This window comes from Calliphora vicina, chromosome 2, assembly GCF_958450345.1.
Source record: "Calliphora vicina chromosome 2, idCalVici1.1, whole genome shotgun sequence".
In the NCBI taxonomy this organism is placed as follows: domain Eukaryota; kingdom Metazoa; phylum Arthropoda; class Insecta; order Diptera; family Calliphoridae; genus Calliphora; species Calliphora vicina.
Window position 1 is genome coordinate 55291006 of NC_088781.1, and position 25791 is coordinate 55316796.

At 32.6% G+C, this 25791-nt stretch overlaps 1 protein-coding gene across 1 annotated transcript in view; it reads left to right on the plus strand.

Annotated features, from left to right (window-relative positions):
• LOC135951797 (ATP-binding cassette sub-family G member 1) overlaps positions 1–25202 on the plus strand; it is an 80458-nt gene extending 55256 nt beyond the window's left edge. The window contains exons 3-12 of the mRNA XM_065501521.1: positions 17484–17601; positions 17675–17855; positions 17979–18124; positions 18694–18932; positions 18994–19277; positions 23153–23321; positions 23389–23489; positions 23558–23713; positions 23776–23984; positions 24055–25202. Coding sequence (XP_065357593.1) covers positions 17484–17601; positions 17675–17855; positions 17979–18124; positions 18694–18932; positions 18994–19277; positions 23153–23321; positions 23389–23489; positions 23558–23713; positions 23776–23984; positions 24055–24193 — 1742 coding nt within the window. The 3' untranslated portion in view covers positions 24194–25202. The remainder of the gene's footprint in view (positions 1–17483; positions 17602–17674; positions 17856–17978; positions 18125–18693; positions 18933–18993; positions 19278–23152; positions 23322–23388; positions 23490–23557; positions 23714–23775; positions 23985–24054) is intronic.
• Positions 25203–25791: the final 589 nt, after the last annotated feature.

The window sequence follows — 25791 nt, forward strand, 5'->3', positions numbered from 1 at the left end:
AATACCTATTTAAAAAAACCTACCAAAATGCGACAAAAATCGGAACAAACCAATTAAACTACCAAAAGTCAATTTGTTAACTTAAAACTACCAATTTTGGTCCAATTGGACCAAAGCGGCAACGCTGATCAGGATATCCATTTAGAAAATCATCTATTCACTGTATCAGCATAGTGTATCTCTACTGTATGTATATACCATCTACTTTGAACATTCAGTACCTGGAATCTTGCAATGGTCCCACTTTATTACGAAGTACAATGTAGAATAATTGTCGAACTCATTGTCATCCCATTCTCTACCACATTCTCAGGCAGTAGGTTTAGGATTATATTAAACACATCGAGAGTGGTGGAACGACACATTGATAGCACTCTCTGTACCTTTAGCTGAATTCTTGATGTGTTGTGTATTAACAGTGCTGGCGACCAAACGATAATTCCGTACTGAAGAACTTAACAAACAGTTATAGATCCAATGATTTTGGTATTATTTTGTATTGTCATGCTGCAGCATGCTGTTTGAATAATTGCAGCGTAGATCCAATTATTTGGGGACAGTCCCCAAATTCTTTTCAATGTAATATAAAGCTACTACCTCCGTCCCATAGTGGTTTAACTAGAAACATTTTATTTTGGGAATAATTCGGAAACTCTTAAACCATTCTCGATATCTTAATGTAATTTCACTCAGTCAGGTCTGATGTGCTTCGGAGTTGATTTTCAAGGTTCCGTAGTTGAAATTGAGGCTAGTGGGCGGCCTTCCAAACTTGGTCACTTTAGGTCTACCAAAAATTTATTTATATTCGATAATCTCCAAGGGTTCGGAGCTACCGAATTGTATCCAAAATTAAATGTGTTTCATTCGGTTTGAAGCTTAATTTATAATCCAGAATGAAATACCAAAATATTTGGATCTGTTTCGTGACAAATTTCTTTATAACTCCTGAACTAATCGAGTCTCCCTCGAATTTTTTTGCACGAATATAGTAGAGTGTTCTTCATTTATTTTTAACACCGCGATCTTTGGTATTTTTTACATAGAAATATATAATCCGCATATTGAACTTTAACCTTTTGAAAGTAAAGAATTTTATTCACACCAATTTAAGCTTTAAAATGGTGTCAAAAATTATGCTGGTGTTTGTATATAATTTTAGACAATTTTAAACATTTTTCAATTTTCAAATCACAATATTTTTACATCGAAATGAGTTTCCATTGAAAAAGTCACTGATATGGGGAACATATTGGATATTAAGTATCTGGTAAATTTCATTAATAGTAAATCCCACTGCTGTCCGCTTTCAAATGGATCCTCCCTATAGAAACTATAGGAGAATTTATCAAAGTTGGGCAGATTATGGTAACTTAATTAAATTGCAAAGTTTGTATTGAGAAATGAATTTGTTAATACAAAAGTTAATTGCATAAAACTAAATAAAGTTGGGCAGAATATGGTAACTTAATTAAATTGCAAAGTTTGTATTGAGAAAGGGATTTATTAATACAAGAGTTATTTGCAGAAAACCAATCAAAGTTGAGGGTAGGACAAACCTAAAAATGTATTGTTTCAGCTCAAATTCAAATAATTCAAAGAATATATTGACAAAGTAATTTAAACACTTAACATACAGGAAAGCATTTTCAGTTCCGGTTGGAGCGTCCACAGCAGTCTTCAGTTGTCCAAGATCTTTTGTAAACATCATCATTTAACTCACTAATTCACTAACTTTGAAGATACATGTTTCTTAAAATTTATTTTTCAATTGAATCTATTAAACAGCTGTGGCTGAAATTTTTACCAAACAAGGAATCGATATGAATGATTGAGTCGTTATATGATCATAACAAAACATGATATGTATTTCACTCATTTATATTTTGAAAACTATGTAACAGTCTTGAAAACAAAATATCTTTATTTTAAACCAATTCACTTTCGTTTTCAATGTCAAATTGACACATCAGTGTTACTCAATTAATTTGTGCATAAATTATCACTTGTCAAACAATTCATTCTATTGCTCTAGTGCTAAAAGACAATAAAACTCAGCTGATGCTTAGAGTTGACTTGAATTGCTAAACTGAAGTGTGTGCATTTTATTGTATTTATGTAGTTATTATTATTTTTATTATAAACAATAAAAGTAAATATTGTTTTCTTATTTAAAATTCTACTAAAGTACGATTCTGTTTAAATGTTAAATGACATATAAACAAATGAGCGAATGAGAAAAATGTGTGCCAGTAGGTTACTGTAACTACATATTTTATTTGTTAGAATAGAATAAAACAAAAGTGAAATAGAATAGAATTACATATGTATATTTAAATGAGATTAAATTAAAGGCTTTATCAGTTTATAAATTTGTTTATTGAAAAAAAGAAGAGAAAATATTGAATTTCAATAGATTATTAAATATTTGCTATTATGTAGTTGGAAAATATATTTTAATTTAATTAATGATTAATTGCGCAAATAACTCAAAAAAAGGTACGTCATTCGAACGATAGTCAGTTCTATGAACTTGAATGACCCGAGTTCAATCGGCACAGCACTGTTGTAACTGCTGTTACAACAACAAGTAAAGGTACATTTACTTTGTTGAAACGTTTTCGAAAAGCCATTGCTAGCTCTTACAAGTCATGTTAGATCAAATATGTACATAAACATTTACGGAATACTGTCAAATATCAAACTATTTAAATATTTAATTGATGTCAACGTACCTTAAGTTAATTTTTCTAAATTTATTATCTTAATTTTTAACAAAGTCAATAATTATTTTAACTATTGTAGTTGTTGACAAGTATTTTCTATTACAATATTTTTTTTTTTTTTAAATACATATATTTGCATCAATAGTTGTTAATGGTGACATCTATTTTCCATATAATTAGTATAATTTTTTTTTGTTTTCTTTGAAAACTCAATTAAAATCATTGTTAGAAATCATCGCAAATAAGTACATAAATTATTGTACAACAATTATAGCTTATTATAAATGTATTTCACATACACTGTTGAATGCAAATTTCTTATAAAGTCATTGATTTAAATTCAAAGCTACATATAACGAACAAACAGTCATCAGTCAATGGGCGAAATATATATTCAATATTGTGCCAGTTTATTCAACTTGAGCTTGAATTTTAATTAATTTCTATTGTCGCGTCAGATTTGACTGAAGGGTTAATGGCAAAAAGTTTTGATTTCGAATATGGACTGTGTATAGTAGGATATCGATATTATATTTACCTCTAATTCTACCCAATGCTTTTGAGTTTGTTAGTTTAGAAGTGTAATATTAACAAGTAAGAGAGCTATATTCGTCAGTGCCGAATCTTATATACCCTTCACCAAATTATACTTCAAAATAAAAAGTTTAAATATTTTTAGGTAAACAAAATTTATTTTTTGTGTTTTTTTTTATTTTTTTGAAAAAAAAATTTCGAATTTTTCTTTTAAATTTTTTTTTTCAATTTTTTTTATTAATGTTCAGCGAAATAAAATATTTGGTGAAAAAAAAAAATTCGGGTTAAAAATATTTTTTCCGATTTTAACCCATTGTAGATCCAACTTACTATGGTTTATATACGCCATTGCAAAAGTCTTTGAAATATCTATCATTAGATAGCCATTAATGACATAGTAATCCAGATATAGGTCAAAAATAGGACAGACAGACGGACATGGCTTAATCGATTCCGCTATCTATAAGGATCCAGAATATATATACTTTATAGGGTTGTATTGTGGAAATTACAAACGGAATGACAAACTTATATATACCCTTCTCTCGAAGGTGTAGAGTATAAAAGGTACACTTCCACTCTGAGACCCATGAGTCCATTGTGATTCGCTACAAGAAAGAATAAAGCATGGAGAGAAAAGATAAGAAAGATGAATCGAAATATATAAAGAATAGAACTGACAATCCCAGGAAATTTCATATATAGAACACCAGGAAAATAATAAAGAAAACTGGCCTTTCAAATCGAACATAATTATCTACCACTAGCTGACCCGGTACTATTAGTACTATTAAGTCTTCCTTTGTGAATCTAATTGTAAATGTTTAATTTCATATTTCTGGGTCCATTATTACAGAAAATGCAAAAGAAAGTTATCACTAAAGGCACCTTTTGTGAATTCAAATTCATTCGGAATCATGTGTGCCTAATTTTAAATTTTTAGGTTTATTATTATAAAATATTCAAAAAGTACTTAAAAAGTACTCATGTTTCTAAATTCATTGTTATAGAAAATTCAAAAATGTACCATTAGAATAAAGAAAAAGTACTAAAAAGTCTCCCCCTAGAATTCTTACTGACTTAGGACCGTGTATGCTTAATTTCATGTTTCTAAGTCCATTGTTATAGAAAATTAAAAAAAGTACCATTATAATAAAGAAAACGTACCATGAAGTATCCGCTTAAATTTTCATTCACATAGGACCATATACGCTTAATTTCATATTTCTAGTTCCATTATTATAGAAAATTCAAAAAGTACCATTATAATATAGAAAAAGTACCAAAAAGCAGCCACTTGTGGATTCCCAACCACTCGGGCCCATGTAAGCTTTATTTCATGTTTCTAGGTTCATTGGTGAAGAAATTACAAAAAGTACCATTCGAATAAAGAAAAGGTACCAGAAAGTCTCCCCCTAGAATTCTCACTCACTTAGGACCATATATGTTTAATTTCATGGTCCTAAGTCCATTGTTATAGAAAATTAAAAAATAGTACCATTAGATGAATAAAAAAGTACCTATAGTTCAGTTCTCACATTTTGGTACCTAAATATTATACCCTATTCCTAATACTAACTTCACTCAGATACATATCAGCTAACTTTAATGTCGATAAGTGAAATAACTTAAAATATTAAAAAAGTACCCATTTCCCCTTTCCTCCTTGAACTCCCCTCAAGTTTAAAATTTAAAAATATTCCATTTTGCCAAAATTGTTTATGCTACATGACATAGATTAAAATCTATGTTAATGTGATCAAGAAAAAATATATTTAAATATAAGTACCAAACTGTTTACCCGGATTTGGCCCAATATACAACTTGGCTTGAGTTCCAAATAACACACTGTTAGTTAATTTTTGTATGAATCCAGGAACCAATGTTAAAAAAATCATCAAAATTGGCTTAATATTTTCAAATAAAATGTATTTTCCCGATTTTATCCCCTTTTTGGTACCTTTTTTATCCCCGGTGGTAAAATTTTATTCAAATAAATTTCTGTATCGTGGTGGGAGCTCATAGTATATATTCGTATGTCTATGTCAAATTATAGAAAAACATATATTATGAAAAAGTGCCAAAAATAAACACAATTTTTATCCCTTAAGGGTTCGAATTTCCAAAAAGTACCAAACTTATGTTTTTTATTTTTTGACAAGTAAAGAATACGATTTAAATTTTGTTTATTGGTTTAAAAGATACATAGGGTTCGAAAAAAGTACCAAAATACAGTTTTTACCCATTTTCTCCCCTAAAAGGTTCGAATTTCGAAAAAGTACGAAACACCTGTCAGCTTATTTTTTAAATTGAGTAACATGCAATTTTAAGTTTGTTTGTATCTTTATTAGTTTTGAAGATATAAGGTTTCCGAATTTACCAAACATACCAAAAATGTTCTTTAACCTACAGCATCCAACATCTTCTAATTTGTCATCGAATTGTCTATTTAACCACTTAAACTTGTGGTGTTGAAGTCCATATAATATGCTTCACAGTTTCCTGCTTCTCTTCATCCCTGTACACTCTACAATAGTTCAGAGTGCCGTTATCCCATCTAGTATTCCTAGCCTTTACAAATCAGTGGTCAGTAATCATACCTATTATCACTCTAACACTACTCTTGTCGAGGTAAAATAGCAGTCTGGTAACTTATGTATTCACTTTGGGACACAGGACCCGGGTTATCCCAAATTATAGTCTGCTTCTCAATGTTTGATGCTAAAGTGTTACGAAATTGTACTTGAATTCAAATGTAACGATTTTAAGGGCTGATTTAAAAGTATCATAATTCTTTCAAATAACAGTGCTGTAATAGCAAACTGTAACATATCTGTGGGCATTATTAACATTGACCATTGATCGTAAGTTGGCAACGGAATATTCAGTTAAAGAACATTGTAGAAAGTACACCACAGATAGCGTATGTATTAGTAAGATCTAGAATATTCGAACTTTGACAGTTAAAGAGCAATCTAGAGTGCTGATGGCAGTGTTATAAATAGTGGCATTATAAAGTGTGCCTGTATTTCTGCGAATTTATAAACGTGTATAATGAAACATTAAATGACTATTTAATTCTGCGGTTGTTGTAAATTTTAAATAAATAAAGAGTTGTTACAATTTTTAAACTACTAAACGGCTTTTATTTGCAATCAAAAGTATCCGGTTTATTTAAAAGGAAATAAACAAATACCAATAGTATTGGTAAAACTACAGAATAGTATTGTTACGTTTTAACCTTTTCAAAACGTTTGTTTATTTCCTTTTAAAAAAACCGGATACTTTTGATTGCAAATAAAAGCCGTTTAGTAGTTTAAAAATTGTAACTCTAGTTTAAAAATTGTAACTCTTTATAATAATAATTCCGAGACCTGCATTGTACGCTCCTCCGCAATCACATTATCTTCAATATCACAGTGTACAGTGGACAGAATCGAAATTTTTTTAAACGGCTGGTTCGATTGGGATAAAATTTTACGCGTAGCCAAGTAGTTATTAAAATGGGACATACAAATGCTCCCGTGGCGTCGATATGGGGTCTCAAAATAGGGTATCTTCGACATGTAAAATTTTTAAACACGTGCCATTTTTTTTGTTCCCATCCGATTTCAAAGATTTTAATATTTTTGAAAAGCGCACGGCTAGGTCTTCAAAAAACATGCGTACGTATGCTATTTATCTCTTCTAATTTTCGAGTTATAGGCATTTGGGCGTAATTTTGGACCGAATCGACTCGATTTTTTTTTGTTAGTTAGACAACTAAATTAGCAATAATATACAAAAGATTTGAGGTCAATATCAATTATGGATCCAAAAATAAACGATTTTCATTAAATATTAAAAAATAGTAGATTTTTGCTGTTTTTTATTTATGTTTTTCTGTAAGGTACTTTACGGAAAACATTTTGGTATCAAAAACATGTAAAATTTTTCTTCGGAATTTGACCTATTTTTTATCAAAAATTCAACTTTGGGCCACATGTTCTAAAATCCCAAAGCTGCGACCAGAAAACAAAAAGCAGCTTTGGAAACCTTGATGTGTTCCCTATTTATCCCCAAAGTATTTACCAGCCCCGAAGGAAATGTGGACCCTATAGGCAAAATTGTATAAAATACAATTTTTGAGATTTTCGCTCCAATTTTTAGGAATTGCGGGATTCTCTTTGACCTTTTGGCAAGGTATAAAATTCTTGTGTGACCTATTTTCCTCGGACACAATAAAGTAGTCTCGTACTAACTGAATAAACCTCTCGTTCTTATTCTCATTACCCACAACCCTTGAATTTAGTAAACCACTTAAGCTGAACAGTTCAGATATTGAAAGATATATTGATCGACTACAAAATTGTTCTGAATGCGTTATACAACGTTCGTTACATCCACATTCCACTGTATTAACATACCGTTTTAATTTATTATTAGCAATATTTCTGTTTTCTTATCAATTACCTAACACAGGTCGTATTGAACATTTTTAAATAAATAAATAAATTAATTTGCAATTTGTTTTCTATGACTTGAGTGTTTTTCTCATGCTATTTATTTTTTTTATTATGTCAATATTTTGATTTTAAAATGCATCGTTAATGTAAGCCAATATTTGCAATTGTTCAATGTGTACTTTTAATTAAAAAGCAACAACAACAACAAAAATATAAATCAATATCAAACAAAATTAAAATTTTTAATTGCAACCCGATAACTTTAGAATTTAAAGATTTTCGAATATTATATCATAAGCTAATCATCATAACGTAATCAGTTGATTGTAGCCACTTCATGGAGTAACTAATTACAAAATTAATTTTAACTCTTCGTAATTTCCACGTTTTCCACATTAATTTTGTGCGCAATATCTTAAAATTTGAAATTTGACTCACTTACCGATTTGCTTACAAAATTGCTACAAATAATGGATTGTATATTAGTTTAAAAAATCCAAATAAATAATCAGTTATACATGTATTTACCATGACTGTGTTTCGATCACGTGTTTTTGCTAATCTTGTGTCTGTGTTGTAAAAAGTAGCATCTTGTTTTTATTACGCTTTAGTAAATTTATATTTGACGTAAAAATATAAATCAATAAATTTTGCAAAAAAAAAAAAAAATAATGTTATTCTGCCCTGGTGAACGTTGTGTTTATAGTCGCTGATCCACACAGCAGTAATTGTGGTAATGTGATTATGTTACAGGTCAGTTTGAAAAACTATGTTTTTTAAATTATAAAAACACTGTTGAATTTGAAATGTGGAGATCTAAACAAAAAATATAGAAATCATATTACTTTGAAATAAAAGTGAACATTTTGGAAAAACCTAGTCCATAGCAAGAAATCGGATCCTCCATGCCAGTTAGTTAGTTCACAAGCTTAGTGTACTTGGTCCACTTCTACTAGGAGACCTCTAATGAGTTCATTGTGAAACTCTTCAACGATGAAAAAAAATTTGGGAATATGTAAAAGGGGAATATAGCCAAAGAATTACCCTTCCATTAGTTTCATATTATCTGCCCTAAAGTTACTTTTTTTTCCCTGATGATCCTCTGGCTTCCAACCACCGATATCCTCTAATTTTTCGTATAATTTTCGAACCCGGCCACATATGTAATTCTGTCTGCTCTATAGCTTCGTGAGTGCTTTGTTGTTGTTGTAGCAGCGTGAACAATTTACAATATTTAATCTGGTGGTTCTGCAATATCAAGTCCAAGAAATTGTGCTACTTCTGCTGAGTGGGTCCATAAATCCACTGGATGTAGTGAAGTAGGGCTGGCTGGACAGTTGAAAATGTGGAGGGTGTCATGGGGACCCTGACCACATGCTGGGCATAAGTTTAGGACGGCACGGTCTATGCGGGACCAGAAGGCATTAAGCCTGTTGCTCCATCCTGATCTTAGTTATGCCAGAATGACTCATGTTTTTGATGTCTCAAGTACGACATTCATACGGTATCCTGCTACCGCGGAATTGATAGCGTCTCTGTGAATGTCGTTCAAAGCTGTCATATACGAGCTGGGATCAAATGGATCCTGCATATACCTCTGTATTTTGTAAGGTCCTATCTGACATGCCTCGGGGGAGACTCCAAATGTGTGATGTTGAAGTTTAAATGACTTCTCCGGTGACATCCCAGAAGGAACTTTTGCGTCAGCATGACGTAATGTTCTCTGAACGGTAGAACCTTAGTTTCCTCGTGAAGGTGGTGTTCGGAGGTAATTTGGAGGCAGCATGTAACGGCTGCATTTTGACAGTTTTGAATATTTCTCCACTGAGTATCACTTAACGAAGGCGACCACACTGGAGCAGCATAGTTAACCACTGACCGGCCAATCGTCTTGTATGTAGGTTTCTTTGTCCATACCCCAAGTGCTGCCGGCTAGTCGTCCGCATAGGTGATTACCTGCACACCCTGTTGGGGCACTGAGAGTTTAAAGAGGTAGAAGTAGAAGACTCCTTGTTTAACTCTACGGGTCCTCTGCTGATTTAAGCCCTGTGAGATCTGAGTGACTATGGCGGATAATGCTGGTAATGCTGGTAGTTTTAGCTACAGGTGACTGGAGGAAATCGGCTTGTACGATTGTCCCTCACTCGCGATTTTCCCAGGTTTAAACAATGGGATCACTCGACTCATTTTTCAGATATCGGGTATTGTTAAGCTCCTTGCTGACTGGTTAAAAACCATTGTCATGTACTCGACTCCACGCTCGCCTGGATATTACATCCATGTTGATGCTAAAAGAGGTCATATTGCCTTTGAAGGCTTAGCTGTGTTGAATGCTTCTTAACTTCAGTTGGCGTGTAAAGTTGTGGTGTGTTCGAGACTGAAAGATCATGTAGTTTGCGGACAATACTTCTATTCGCCTTGTCTCTCACGGGGTGCTCAATAAATTGTCGACTAAAAGCACCGTTTAGGGTCGGATATGGTGTCTGCAAACTTAATCGCGACCCTATCATCCTTCTTTGTCGGGAAAGACAAAGAAGGTTGGATCATTTGCAGTTCTTCAAATGATCCAACCATTTAATTCGCTTGTCCTCATTTACCAACCTGGTGATATCGCGTGAGTGCTATCGTCCTTTCTGCTTGTCATTGCTGTGATTACCCTTGTACTACTTCTGTAAATATGGAATAACAGTCTGGTCCTCCCATATTCCACCCTTAAAACTGTGTAGTCCAACCTACCTAACTAGGATTGGTTGGATTCCATAACCCTATAGCAGAGTTGTTTTCACACATTTCTCCTATAGTCTTAAGGATACCTTCGTGCCTGCCTTATCTGCAGTTTCGTTGACCTCAATATTGTGTTCTATTAAGACGGTTATCTATAAGTTTTGATCTTACCATTTGGCCTTTCACAGCCTTTAAAGCCGCCTGATCAATGTGTCCCATATTTTCTAGAATATATTTGCACTGGCCTTGCTGGCTCATTCGCAGTCTAATTTCCCCCAGTGTCCTAGTACCCAAACTAGTCTGACTTCACAGTCTTCTATTAAGCCAGTCATGTATATGTTTTGATTTTACCTTTTGGCCATTTAGATCTTTTAACGCCGCCTGAACATAGAAAATTACCTTAATATCCAGGAGGCAGTTGCCAACACAAGGTCTGAAGCTAGCAAGACAACCAGAACCAACCAGACAACCATTCATCCGGAAGTCTAAGAGACATCCTAGTGGTCATATTGGAGACATGCCCTTTTCCTTCTTCGATCTGTTAGTAAATACCGCTTAACCTTGTTCTCTATCCGGGTCTCTATTGGGGGTGTCCTACTGAAGTTGATTAGTATAATGATATGCATAGCAGCCTATGGTATGCTTCCAGTCATAAGGAACATATTTGAGCTTTGGCCGGTGTCTTCTTACGATACTCAGCTGGCAACCGAAATTTAGTTGCGTTGCCAATTTTGGCAACAGAAAATGATAGTTGCCAGTTGACATCTGTAATATCATAATGGAAACTGACAACGCATCCTCATTTCAGTTGCCATCCACAAAAGATCTATTAAACCAATGGTCGGCACTCATAGCCACCAGTGGATGAACATGATCGTTTATATACCTGTAAACAACATAAATGTCAACAAAGTTTATACAAATTTTCAAAAAAGAATCAAACATCAATTACTGGTCAGATTACAACACAGGAATAAAGTGCATATCAGGTTATTATAATTCATATTCCATGTTCTCTTTATGCCGACCACTGATTTAAACATTTTCGTAAGTGAGGGTAAATGTAACATTAACCCTTATAATCCTTCTACACTATTAATTTTGTTCATCAGAAATTCCTTCACTTTAACACTCCACAATGGGACAGAATCAAAATTTTTTGGAAATTATTAAAATGGGCCCTACAAATGCTCCAGGGTCGGCGCTTAGGAGGCTCATTTCAAAGATTTTTATATTTTTTCTTTTATTATAAAATGTGACTAAGTCAGAACCATTGACTTGTTGTTGAATGAAATAGTATTAAGAAAATTTATACAAATTTTTTAGTACGAAAAAGTGTAATATTTTTTGAAAAACGGAGTGGCTTATTTTTGAATCTAATTGAGATACTGAAAACAGTAGTTCGGCATAAATGTGGATCAAATTGTTCCTAATATTTGCAATCCTATTAAAATGTTAATGCAAATTTTAGTTTTAGAAACTCAATGAAATTTTCAACGTTTTTTAAATTTGTCATTCTAAATAACAAAGTGTAAAAAAAACTTGTCAAAAAGCCATAGAAAATCCCGCAATTCCTAAAATTTTGACCGAAAATCCCAAAAATTATATTTTTTACAATTTTGCCCACATTTTCATCGGGGCTGGGAAAATACTTTGGGAAAAAATGGGAAACACATCAAGGCTTTGTGATTTTAGAACACGTGGCCCAAAGTTGAAATTTTGATAAAAATAGGTCAAATTCTGAAGAGCGTAGGACCGACATATTCGAAAAATAGGACATATTTTTTATACCAAAATGTTCTCCGTAAAGATACCTTACAGAACAACATAAAATTGTTATGTACTTCTAAAGAATTTTTTTCTTTAATAAAAAAGAGTTAAGTTAACTTTTCGCCCAAAAAACAGCAAAAATCAACTATTTTTTGAATATTTAAATTGAAAATCGTTTATTTTTGGATCCATAATTGATATTGCACAGAAATCATTAATGTGTTATTTATAATTTAGTTGTCTAACAAAAAAAAAATCGAGTCCATTCGGTCCAAAAGTACGACCTACATTTTTAAAAAAGCGGACCAAGGTATGGCAAAATTTTAAAATTTCAATTTTGAAATGCCTATAACTTGGAAATAATAAGAGACAAATAGCACACGAAAAAATCTTTGAAATCGGATGTGAAACAAGAAAATTTCACGTGTTTCAAAATTTTACATGTCCAAGGTACCCAAATTTTTAGGCTCCCTAGCGCCGCACCTGGTGCATTTGTAGGGCCCATTTTAATAACTTAAACTCGAATACACAAATTTTATTCCGAAATGCCAGATTTATATCCATTCTGCCCCTATCTTATGTTATTTGAATCAGACTAAACAAAAAGTGTAGTTAGTCTCTTTTCAGATTGTATTTATTTTTGAAATTTTCGTATTTTAGGATAAAAAGAAAGATATATTTATTTATTATATACGGTTTACTTTATTCGTTTATGCCGACTTTGGTTTCTCCCACTAATAATTTCCGTCATATTCACGTCGCAGCCAATAATCATATTTACTGATTTCTAAATCAGACACATTAAAATAAATATTTATGTATGTACAAATCATATTGATTATGCAACTAATTAAATATTAATAGAAATAGAATAGATGCTTTCTAAGGAAACTGGTTTATTGGGCCATTGGTTTGCTGATTACAACTCATGTATAGAAACGCTAGACCGATGGTTTTTGTATTCAAACAATAATGGGTGGGTACTTTTTATATATACAGTTAATTATAATACTGGTACTTGTAGGACTATCTCAATAAAATGACAGTTAAATTTATTTGAATAATCTTTTTCTAACTAAATTGAAATACGAGTATTTGCATTTTACACACATGTAATGCTATTTTCTAACTGCAAGTTAAATTTCAATTAGTATGAAGATAAATATTTGTTTATATTTATTGCACTTTAAACCAGTTTGTAAAAAATTATAATTTTTTTTTTATTAAATCGTGGTGTTAAATACATTCATTCATTTGTTTAAATAGTATTAAAACTGTTATATATAGTGTTAGATTTTCTAGGGAACAATCACGTGAATTGTGTATTTAACCAATTTAATAACACAGTGATACAAAAAGTGAAAGAACAAAATATGCAGAGGTTCTCAAGTAGCAATTCTGTTTTGTTGGAGTCCATAGAGTACGGAAATATTTGTAGTTTTTATCGATCATTTCGGTTTAGTACTTCAAAACATCATAAATTATATCCTCTGCTTGATAGATTTTAAATAGAATAAAAGTTGAAAATCGGATGGAAATATTTTGTTGGTCAGTTGGTCCTATTTACACATTATATATACATTGAGTGACAATAGGAGGGCGGGTCAATAAGTCCATGACTTTTTGAATGAAACACAGGTTTTTGGATAAAAATTCATTTTATTTTTCAACTACTACTACGAGCTCTATACACTTTGTCCAACGTTTCTGCAATTTTTGTATCCCTTTGAAAAAATAAGATTTGTCGAGGTCATCAAAATAAGTATTTTTATACCCTTCACCTTCGTGAGAAGGGTATATATAAGTTTGTCATTCCGTTTGTAATTTCTACATTTTTCATTTCCGACCCTATAAAGTATATATATTCTGGATCCTTATAGTTAGCGGAGTCGATTAACCCATGTCCGTCTGTCTGTTGAAATAAATTTTCTGAAGACCCCAGATATCTTCTGGATCCAAATCTTCAATAATTCTATCAGACATGCTTTCGAGAATTTTGCTATTTAAAATCAGATGGCTGAGATATGAGGAAAAAACCAAGACAACCTCGATTTTTGACCTATATCTGGATTACTAAGACATTAATATAGACAATATGGATATCTAATGATAGATATTTCAAAGACATTTGCAACGACGTATATAAAACCATAGTAAGTTGGACCTACAATGGGTCAAAATCGGAAAAAATATGTTTAACCCGAATTTTTTTTTCACAAAAAAAATTTTTTAAATTTAAAAAAAAAAATTAAATCTAAAAAAAAAAAATTAAATTTAAAAAAAAAAATTTAAAATAACAATCAAAAAATTTTTTTTTACAAAAAATGAAAAAAACAACTGGAAAAAAAATTTAATTTTGTTTACCTTAAAATATTTAAAATTTTTAAGTATAATTTGGTGAAGGGTATATAAGATTCGGCACAGCCGAATATAGCACTCTTACTTGTTTGTGAGATGATTTAATCGTTCGAGAAATAGCATTTCGTAACCTAATTCATGGATTTTTGCCATAGAAACTGCACATGTGTGCACCCGATTGTGAGCAAATGCAGCCATCCTACGGAAAGCTTTCTCATACCCAAGTGATCATTCAAAATTAAAACCACTGAGCCATGGCTTTCAAAATCTCTCGCACTTTCAATCTTCGATCGGCCATCGTGATTGTTTTCAATTGTTTCAGGTGTAGAGACCTCATGTTTACACTTTTTGACATTGAAAAAACGATGGAACCATTTAAACTTCAGCAAGAAAGAAGACTAAATCTATGTGAATATGTGATAATTTCTTATTCTTGGTTGCTATCGCCCCGCGAAAAAAAAAACCTATTATTTTTAACATTACTGGAATACTGCTCTCTTTTCGGATGAATCAAAATAAAATTTACGAGGCAGTGATGAAAGAACATTTGTAAGACAGCCGAAGTGAAATAGATTCGACCCCAAGTACACAAATAAGACAATATACTGTGACTGGAGTTCCAGCACGACAATGACATCAAACACATGATGGAATATTACGGTTTCATGTCTGGCCGCATTTTTTCGGCCAATGGTCGCTTCAAACGAATCAGTTGCTTTCGGTATGGGTTTCCTGTGATGGTCTGGTCAGATTTCAGCAGCTTTTGCTCCCACCAAATACAGAGAATAACTTTAGAGCCATATTTGGCTTTTGTGTGGTTTCGGCTGGTTGGCCGGGCTTCACATATGATCTCTTACGCTTCGTGTTATTGTAATGGATCCAGTTTTAAGCGCAAGTAATGATTCGGTGCAAAAATTATTTTCTTTTATAGCGTTCAAGCATCATTTTGGACATGCAAAATCGACATTCGAGGTGTCTTAGCTTCAATTCATATGGTACCCAATTTCCTGCTTTTGGATGAATCTTACAGCTCGCCGCTTACTGCTTGAGTAGCTCCCAATCAGAGACCTGCACCGACTAAATTTCACGGCGGTGGCGGCTGACTCCAAAAATTCTCGGCGGCAGCTCAAAGCCGGCTGTCAGCCGACAAAAAAAATAATTACTCAAATTGTAAAAGAATTTAAGAAATGAAATTCCAAAAATTTTCACATTAGGCAATTTAGTTGCGCAAGTCTCTTGTGTTTGTAGATGCCAGAGGTAATCTCGGGTTAAGGAGAAGAAAATTTTGCATGCTGTTTTGTTGTTGGGCAAGAGACTTGCGCAACTAAATTGCCTAGTGTGAAAGGGACCTAAGGAACTTTTATCAAAAACGGCGGCTATTTTCAAGCCGATTTAAGCCGAAAAAATTTCGGCGGCGGCTTGTGAAATTATTCGGCGGCTCGGCTCAGCCGTCTTACAGCCGTTTGGCGCAGGTCTCTGCTCCCAATGATTTTACAAGCTCTTGTTGAGTTTTACAACAATCTTTGAAGACCAATTGTTGGTCTTCAAACGTTTTTGGATGGCCTGTGCGATCATTGTCTTCCGTGTCAAAATCACCACTTCTGTACTGCAGAAACCATCTCGCATGTTGAAACCCATGTAACAAATCAACCATAAGCTTTGGAGAGAAATTGGTGTGCTCAGCGTCACTTTTTTCTCAAATTAAAGAAGTAAAGCAAAACTTCCCGCATATGACGATTCGTTGGTACAAAATTCAAAACTTTTCGAAGCAAAAAACAACTTTGCTGTTTACACTATAATGTTCAATAATCCCTGTCTAAATTTTTATCATGATAAACGTCAAAATGGTTGTCAAGATTAAAAATTATCAAGTATAGTCTCCATTTATGAAGTATAGACAGGGGTAACTAAGTTAGAAAAAATTACAGATATTGTATATAAGTTATTAAAAACAAAAACCGCGTTCAAAAGATACGCCGCATTTTTAAGTCGTACATCCAATAGAAAAGTTTCCTTTGTATTGTCAACCACTGTAATTTCTGAGTTTAGATTTTGACTCCTGCTGGAAATGTTTCTTTTATTCTCAAAATTATGTTGCTCAAACAATTATATATTTGTTAGAAATTAAAGTTTAAACGACAATTGGATCATCGTTCCGGAACGAACAAATTAGGGCATAATCGTTAATAGGTGCAAATTTGAGGTTATGAAGTAAATTGGCTTAAAAAAACACTGTTCATAAACAAATTGAGTTTTATTTATACCAATGTAAAGTAGAAATATGTGAATTAATAATGGAATATGATGTCAGGCAAATATCCAACTCTAGATTGTCGGCAGACGTACTCTCTTTTCAACAAATTTTGAACCAGCTTTTGCAAAACTGCCGAATTTTATCATTCAGAGCTTGTTGTTTGTTCACGTAAGCGTCGCCTTTCAAATGCCCCGAGAAAATAGCCCAGCGGCGTTAAATCGCATGAAAGAGGCGAGAAATTAAGGGACAGGGTATTTTCTCATGCTACAATTGAGTTGTTTGGCCCGCTGTGTTTCTCCTGGTGCCATCTTGCTGAAACCAAAGATCATAAATGTCAACATTAGCAGCAAAAGCTCTTATTTCATCCTTTAATTTTCTTTTCTCTAAAACCCATCATCAGAGCCAATGTGCAATCTCTATTTAGATTAATTATTTAAGTTTCCAATAAGCAATACCTAAATAACATTCTTTAACCCTACTATGTTATAAACTGGTATAAAATAAAAAAAAAATATATGTATGTATGTAAATACATTGTAGTATTATTTATTTGTATATTTATTTAAACAATTAACACTTTATCTAAACAACTAACCTTTTGAATATGTACAGCACATGCAGCTAGAATGTTAAAAGTTTAATATTATTGTATGTTTTTTTTTTATTACATTCTAGAAAAGAAAATTGTACTTAAGGGAATTTCGGGCAAATTCTCATCGGGTCAATTGACGGCCATTATGGGACCATCGGGTGCGGGTAAATCAAGTTTAATGAATATTTTAACAGGATTTACGTAAGTTTTTCAATATTTACTGGGCATTCAAAGAAATTAAATAATATATCTTGATTTTTTTTTAAATTTGCAGAAAAACTGGTGTCAGTGGCACCATTAATTTTGGCAATGCTCCCAAAGCCCGCAAATTGTGCTGTTACATTATGCAAGATGATCATTTTTATAACTTGTTTACCGTCGAAGAAACTATGATGCTGGCCACTAGTTTAAAAATCTCCAATGAGTGTATGAGTTTAAAGGAGAAGAAATTATTGGTGAGTTGGAAGTAATTCCAATATTTAACAGGTTTTACAGAAAATCTAAAATTTATTTTGTTCTGGAACACATCAAATATATTTAATTGTTTTAATTGTTTTAATTCATAATTCTAATTTCAGATAGAACAAATTTTGGAGACTTTGAAATTGTCGAACACCAAACATACGCGCTGTAATCGTTTGTCGGGTGGTCAAAAGAAACGTTTATCTATAGCTTTAGAATTGATTGATAATCCTGCCATATTGTTTTTAGATGAACCCACCACGTAAGTGTAATAAACAGACAGAGCTTAAGTCTAATAAAAATCAGTGATTACCTTCTGAATTTCTCATAATTTTTGTAAAATATCAGCAAGACAAAATCGGCATATTCTGCAAAATTCAAAATTTTCAACCTTAGTTTTATTAAAAACCTGCTGAAATTTGACAAAAACTTAAGAGAGGTTTTAGGAAGTTTTTTCAATCTACAAAATTTCAGTTACATATATTAAGAGAGGAAGAAAAAGTGGAAAATATATCCAATCTCCTCTACTCTCTCATCTACAAACTAACGACTTGTGCAAGTAAAATTGACGTGTGTAAGTTTACTTGCGCAAGTCATGAGCTTGCAGAGGAGATTGGAATCATTTTCCTCTCCCTCTCTCTTCTATAAACTCAAGACATGCTCAGTTTACTTGACGACCGCTGAAATTTTACAATAAAATTGAGAGAGAATCTGTAGGTGTTAGGTACGATCAACACAGACCTTTAATATCCAGTTGGATTTATTAGAATATTAGCAGAAATTAAAATAAATCCTTTTTTAACTCTATTTTTATTTGCGCCCATTTTACAGAGGCCTCGACAGCTCCAGCTCTTTTGACACCATCCAACTGTTGCAATTGTTGGCCAATGAAGGTCGTACCATTGTCTGTACCATCCATCAACCCTCCAGCAATATCTATAATCTCTTCAATCAAATTTATGTTATGAGCCGTGGCCACTGCACCTATCAAGGAAGTCCCGGCAGAACTGTGGACTATTTGAAATCAGTGGGTCTTGAATGTCCATCTTATCATAATCCAGCCGATTATTGTAAGTATAATAAATTATATAAAATATAAAAAAGTAAATATCTTTTATATTTCTCTGCCAGTATTGGAATGCGTTAATGGTGACTATGGCGACTATACAGATTCTTTGGCCAAGGCAGCCTTATTACCAGAATGGCGTAATGACTATTACGATATTGAATCATCGGTATCATCCTCTTTAAATAATATACAAATTGTAAAAATGTCTGATACGACGAGACAATTTGATGGCAAAAAACGTTTATCACTGTCGCATGCGGTGAACAAGCACATGTATCCGCCGCCAGAATGGATGCGGCTATGGTTGCTGATAGGCCGTTGTCATGTGCAAATATTTCGAGATTGGGTATGTATTGCACGAGATTTAGAAGACTTTATTATTACAATTAGGATCAAAGGAAATACAATCAATTGGCATTTGTAGTCAAACTTAAAGAATGATATGGGACATTTGGAAGAACTAGAGGCGAAGTTGAAAGAATAAAAATATTAAAAATTACTCTCTTACTTAAGTTTTTGACTGCAGTCTGATGGGGCAAATTTGAGGTTATGAAGGAAATTGGCTTTCAAATTATGAAATATCAAAAATTGAGCTGTCATTCCTTGACATTTTCCAAGTTTGTACTAAAAATTGGGAAATTTTAAGCATGGAATTCTATGCTCGTGAACAACGAATTTAAATTGTGAAAATTTACTAACGATTTTTTTGCACACGATTGGCTAATGTTGCCATCAGTTATCTTTGGTTCCAGCAAGTCGGCACTAACCAGACACACAGCCAGCCAAACAATTCTGTTGGTGCTGACGCCTGTCGAGGAGCTAGAGGTAGGCATTTGCCCGACATCATATTCCATTATTAATTACCATATTTCTACTTTACATTGGTAGCACTAAAGCTGGATTTGTCAAAAAAAAAAAAACAGTTTGTTTTTACGCCAATTAACTTCATAACCTTAAATTTGCTCACCGTATATGTAGAAATTATCCTATGATAATGGGATTTATTGGTGAAATTGATAAAAAAGTGATAAATTTACATGTTTAGGGGTTTCTAATTAGAAATATGCTTTATGAAACATTTAAAATAAGAAATGTTTTAAGATTGAAAGAACAGCTCTATGTCTATATAAACTATTTAATGGGTATATTTAACTCCTTCGCCAGCAATTGAATAATGTATTGTTTTTGTTTGTTTACAACAACTAGGAAATTAATATAAAATAATCGACGACTCATTAACATCATACGAGTATGTATATTAAACTTAATTTAATCGTTAATCTTAAAGTCAAAAACCCGTAAATTAGTCATTATAATTAATCAGTTAATGGAGTACTGCTGTGCTTTAGAAGTGCGAATTGTTACACGTGGCGGAAAGAGATGTAAAAGTGTCGAAGGTCGCAAATGAGTTATAAATCGACAGTAAATACTTTAAGTATACGCTAAACTTCATCATAGTAGAATGTAATTAAATGACACGTGGTAAATGCAAACGACGTAAAACATGAACCGTCTCAGGAAGCTTTACTTACACAAGGGGAAAAAAAATTAAATGGAGTCGAAGGTCGAAAATGCATTTAAGAGATAATGTCAATGAATATAGAGCGAATATGGGCTACCCTGACCACAGTCTAAACATAAGGCTCTTCTTAGCGAACCCAGAATGCATTAAGTTGCTTTTGCACTATTTGAGCTTTGAACTTATCCAAAGCCTTTAATACAGTCAATCCAGAGTACTCCATGCTGTACATGAAATCACGAATTCTACTCTTTCCTTCGATGTCAAACTCTAGATTCCGAACTATCAAAATACAAATATCCCCCAAGATATCTCAATAGTTTCATACGTAGATGATTGTAGGGCCAAAATAATCCAATATCTGGCCACCATTACATCTTTTCCACGCTTTGACCAAGGAAGTAAGAACAATTCGTAACATCTCCATCGAAGGCAGACTTATCTTTATGATGCAAAATCCGAAAGTTTTTGGGGATAATTCTTCTACAACCTCCTTCACGTTTCCTTGCACGCCACCTATATCAATCAAAAGGTGAGGAACTGATGAAAAAGAAGGCGATAGTAGCAACATATAATGCATTTGATCAAATATTTGTTTCAAATATGCTGCCTCAGTATGGTCCTTATTTCTCAACGAATATCCGAAGCCATTGATATAGATCAGTAGTCGGCCTACGAATTTCAACTTCGTTGACATTCGTGTTGTTTATTGATAAATAACCTGTCATGTTGGTGAGTTGTTGTAGTTGTAACAGCCAAAACTATACAATGTTCTAATCTCGGGTTTCTGCATCGAGTTTCAGACCAAGAAATTGTGCTACTTCAACGGGGTTGGTTCATAAATCCATTGGACTACGTGAAGTAGGATTAGTTGAGTAGGTGACCACGATGACGGACCACATTCCCACGACAGCCGGTTCTACGCACCGGAATGACCCGAGTTCACTCGGCCAACTGACCGACCAATCATCTTGTAGCTAGCTAACAAGGGTTGTTTATCCCTACCACATGTGCTGCCGGCTAGCGCTTTGAGAACCTTGTTAAATTGGCTGTCAAAGGTGATTCTCAAAATGTTTTTTTCAAAGTCGGAATTTTGGCTTCATCGACTACGACGCCAAGGTTTAGATTTACATCTTTCGTCCAGGTGGTTAAGAGTTTTGCTGAAGACTTCAATGGAAATAGCTGCAGGCTACGTGCAGTGAAAAAATTGTTTATTTCTCCGAGTTAACCATTCACACGATCGCATAGGCCATCAATATTATGTCCCGTCTCAATATGCGGGGAGTTTATATATGTAGTAGTTAAACAGGACCCCGCCATGAGGAACTACTTGTTTAACTCTACTCCGCAGAGTTAATCGTGACCCTCTTCGTCGAGTTAGAGAGCAACTTACCAACTCCTGAACTTGAGTTGCAGTTCTTTCAGATATACAAACAGATGTACCGAACACATGTTATCACGATTCAACAGCGCAATCCTTAGATAGTCAGGGTTGGCACCTCGGAACTCATCTGAGAGTCCCGCTGCTTCTGCTGAGAAGCCACACTACGAATAATCGACCAGCTGGAAAGAAGCTAGCGGCTGTGACTGTTTCGCCGAACTTCCTCTCTGCTTAGTGTATGTTTGCGGGGTTTGGAACATCATTGAAGGGCGATCGGTGAAATCTCTGAAGCCGTGCAAGTTCAGAGACGATACAATCGCCTCCTCCTTGATGATTACCGATCACTGATATTGATACAACAACCTCTGTTATCGAAAACCTATTTCCCAGTTGTTTCATCCGATTCCAAATATTTGATTATGTTATTAATGCTCTGGTTTTGGCTAAAATTTCAACATCGTACACATTTACACCGATTTAATTCAAATTTTTAACGAACAAACCTTTTTTTGAATATTATATTTATGGATTCTACAATTTCACAATTTTTGTTTGCACCGTTTTCCCTCAAAATAAACCAAATATTTATGTATGTATTTCTAGTTCAAAAATGTGTGAATTTAAGCTTAACAAGTAAGAGATCTATATTCGACTGTGCCGAATCTTATATACCCTTCACCAAATTACACTTCAAAATACAAATTTTAAATATTTTTAGGTAAACAAAATTTATTTTTTTTCCAAAGTAGTTTCTTCATTTTTTGGAAAATTTTTGTTTAATTTTTTTAAATTTTAAATCTTTGACCCATTGTATGTCCAACTTACTATGGTCTTATATACGTCGTTGCAAAGGTCTTTAAAATATATATCATTAGATATCTATATTGTCTATATTAATGACTTAAATCCAGATATTGGTCAAAAATCAAGGTTGTCCTGGGGCCGAATTACCACATTTGATATCGAGTAAATTCGATCGAAAGCATGTCTGGCAGAATTATTGAAGATTTGGATCCCGAAGATATCTGGGGTCTTCAGAAAATTGATTTCAATAGATAGGCAGACGGACATGCCTGAATGGACTCCGTTATCTATAAGGATCCAGAATATATATACTTTATAGGGTCGGGAAATTATATTGTGGAAATTACAAACGGAATGGCAACCTTATATATCCTTTCCTTACCTTTCTCACGAAGGTGAAGGGTATAAAAATTACAGAACTTTTGAATTTTTTATTAACAATTTCTTTGGATTTCCTATTATTGTTATTATTATTAATTATTAATCTATTTATTTACTAATTATTTTTCCTTTTCAGACTCTCACACACTTAAAACTCTTGACTCATATTTTGTGCGCCATTTTAATTGGCCTACTGTTCGGCGATTCTGGTTCTAATGCCAATAAACAATTCTCCAATTTTGGTTCGTTTCTGGTGCACACTTTGTATCTATGGTATACCACCATTATGCCCGGCATATTGAGATGTAAGTGAAAACAATTTTTTTTTTCCAAAAACTGATATAATTGAAAACATTTTTTTAACAATTTCAGTTCCCCAAGAAATTAGCATTATAAAGAAGGAATCATTTAATAACTGGTATAAATTGAAAACATTTTATCTGGCCACTTTAATTACCTCAACACCGGTGCATGTAAGTTTTGGAATTTATTTAGAGAATTTGTTTCGAATATTAATTTCATATTTTATGTATGATTGCAGATAATCTTTTCCAGCATTTATATAACCATAACGTATCTAATGACCGATCAGCCTTTAGAGTTTGAACGTTATGTTAAAATGATATTAACCGGCATGATGGTAACAATATGTGCTGATGGTTTAGGTGTACTATTGGGTACAATATTGAATCCGGTGGTAAGTGTTTGAAAACTAATGCATTCATTTGAAGAATTATTCATGAAACAATTTAATTACAGAATGGCACATTTGTGGGGGCAATTTTAACTTGTTTCACATTAATCTACTCTGGCTTCTTGATACTGCTGACTCACATGTCCGACTTTATGAGACTCATATCGTATACATCGCCCATACGTTACGGTTTGGAAAACATGATACTGGCCATGTATTCTAATAATCGTGCCGATACTATATGTCCCGATAATGTGTTATATTGTCATTTTAAGTAAGTTTTACAAAGTCAATTTCATTTTATTTATTTTAATTGTAAAATTTTCAATTTGTTTTGCTTGCAGAAATGCTGCTACTGTTCTAAAAAGTTTTGGCATGGAAAATGGCAATTTTACTATGAATTTATCCATATTAGTTGTACAGCTGGTGATCTATAAATGCTGTGCCTACTTTACACTACGACGTCAAATTAAACGTGAATAAAACTTGGCTTGAGTTTAGGAAAGCACAAAGTTTAAGTTATTATAAACAACACACAAATAAAACGGCTGTTTGGAATATGAATTTTACAAATTAGTATTAAATAGTTTAAGCTTCTTATTTAAACAAAAATATATAGTATATGTATAAATATTATTAATTCTATTCATTTGTTATTTAGCTTAGTGTTATAGTTATTTTAGAGAGCAGTGTGTTATAGAGAATGTGCTTTATGTTAAGTGCCTTAATTTAAGCCTAGATATTAACATAAAATATGTACATTATTATGTACATACTTATTATCTATTAAAGAACAAAATATAATAATAATAATGTCAATAAGTTCAAAAAAATATTTACAAAATGTTAAACAAATAATTGAATTATTTGCTTGATTCTCAGCCAAGATCTTAAAAAGATCATGTTAACTACAATACTACTAAACCATCCTCTCCTCCATATCTCTTTATTATGGCTGTTAATTTACAAGGTGTTTTTTTCTTCTTTTTATCGGAGAGTTTAGTAAATATTTTCAAAATCTAATATGAGTTTAAAACCTAATTTTTTACAACTCTTTAGTACAAGGTTTATTTAATTATTTTTATTTTTTAATTTTTATTATTTGGGGTATTTACACGGTCTACTATTTGGTCGTATTGTCATAATGTCCTAATATATTTAATAATTTTTTGTTGTGTTTCAAACAAAACAGTTCTAAACTAATAAGACTATTTGAACTACATACGTTTATTGTTTTGTCATAAAATAATATTATTTTTTTGTTTAAAACACAACAACAACTATTATAATATATTAGGACATTATGACAATACGACCTAATAGTAGACCGTGTGAATATCCCAATTATTTACTAAGTATTTCTAAGTTACTTTATATGAAATAATGGTGTGATAATGTTTTAAGTTACATATTTTTGATTAGCTTTTATTGTACTTATGAAGTAAAAACAAAAAATATTGAACCAATCGAATAAATTATATTTACAAAATGTTGTTGTAAATTTGGTTATTTTATTGAATAGCTCATTATACAATAGTTTAAAAACAAGTAAGGGTAAGAGATAATACAACAAAATGTCAACAGTGCGATGAGTCAGTAACATCGGAGAATGTTGTGGACCTTATATATAGGATCTATGTATAATTATGGACCGATAGTCACAAAATCCACTAGTAAGATTTCTGCCCACTCGAAACTAATTAAAATTGTTTTTATAAAATTAAAATTAAGAATTTCAAAGTGATATAAAAGATTTATGCCTATTTAAGTGATTTTAGGAAGTGGTCCTTATATGAAAACCGATTTTCATAAAATTCGGTTCTGCCATTTCTATATACATACAATATATTAGGATTATTTATGTCTAATTTTAACCTGATACCGATATTTACAAAAGATTTATGTCTATTTAAAGCTACGTTTCCGCATACACCGTAATCGGCACCGAAAACGAAATTCCATACATTTGCACCGAAAAAAAGTTCGTTTCAGAAATCGGCAACGAAAATTGGAAACGAAACGGTACCGATCAGTAACGAAAAACCCAAGGTCTATTAATAGACCTTGGAAAAACCTGTCAT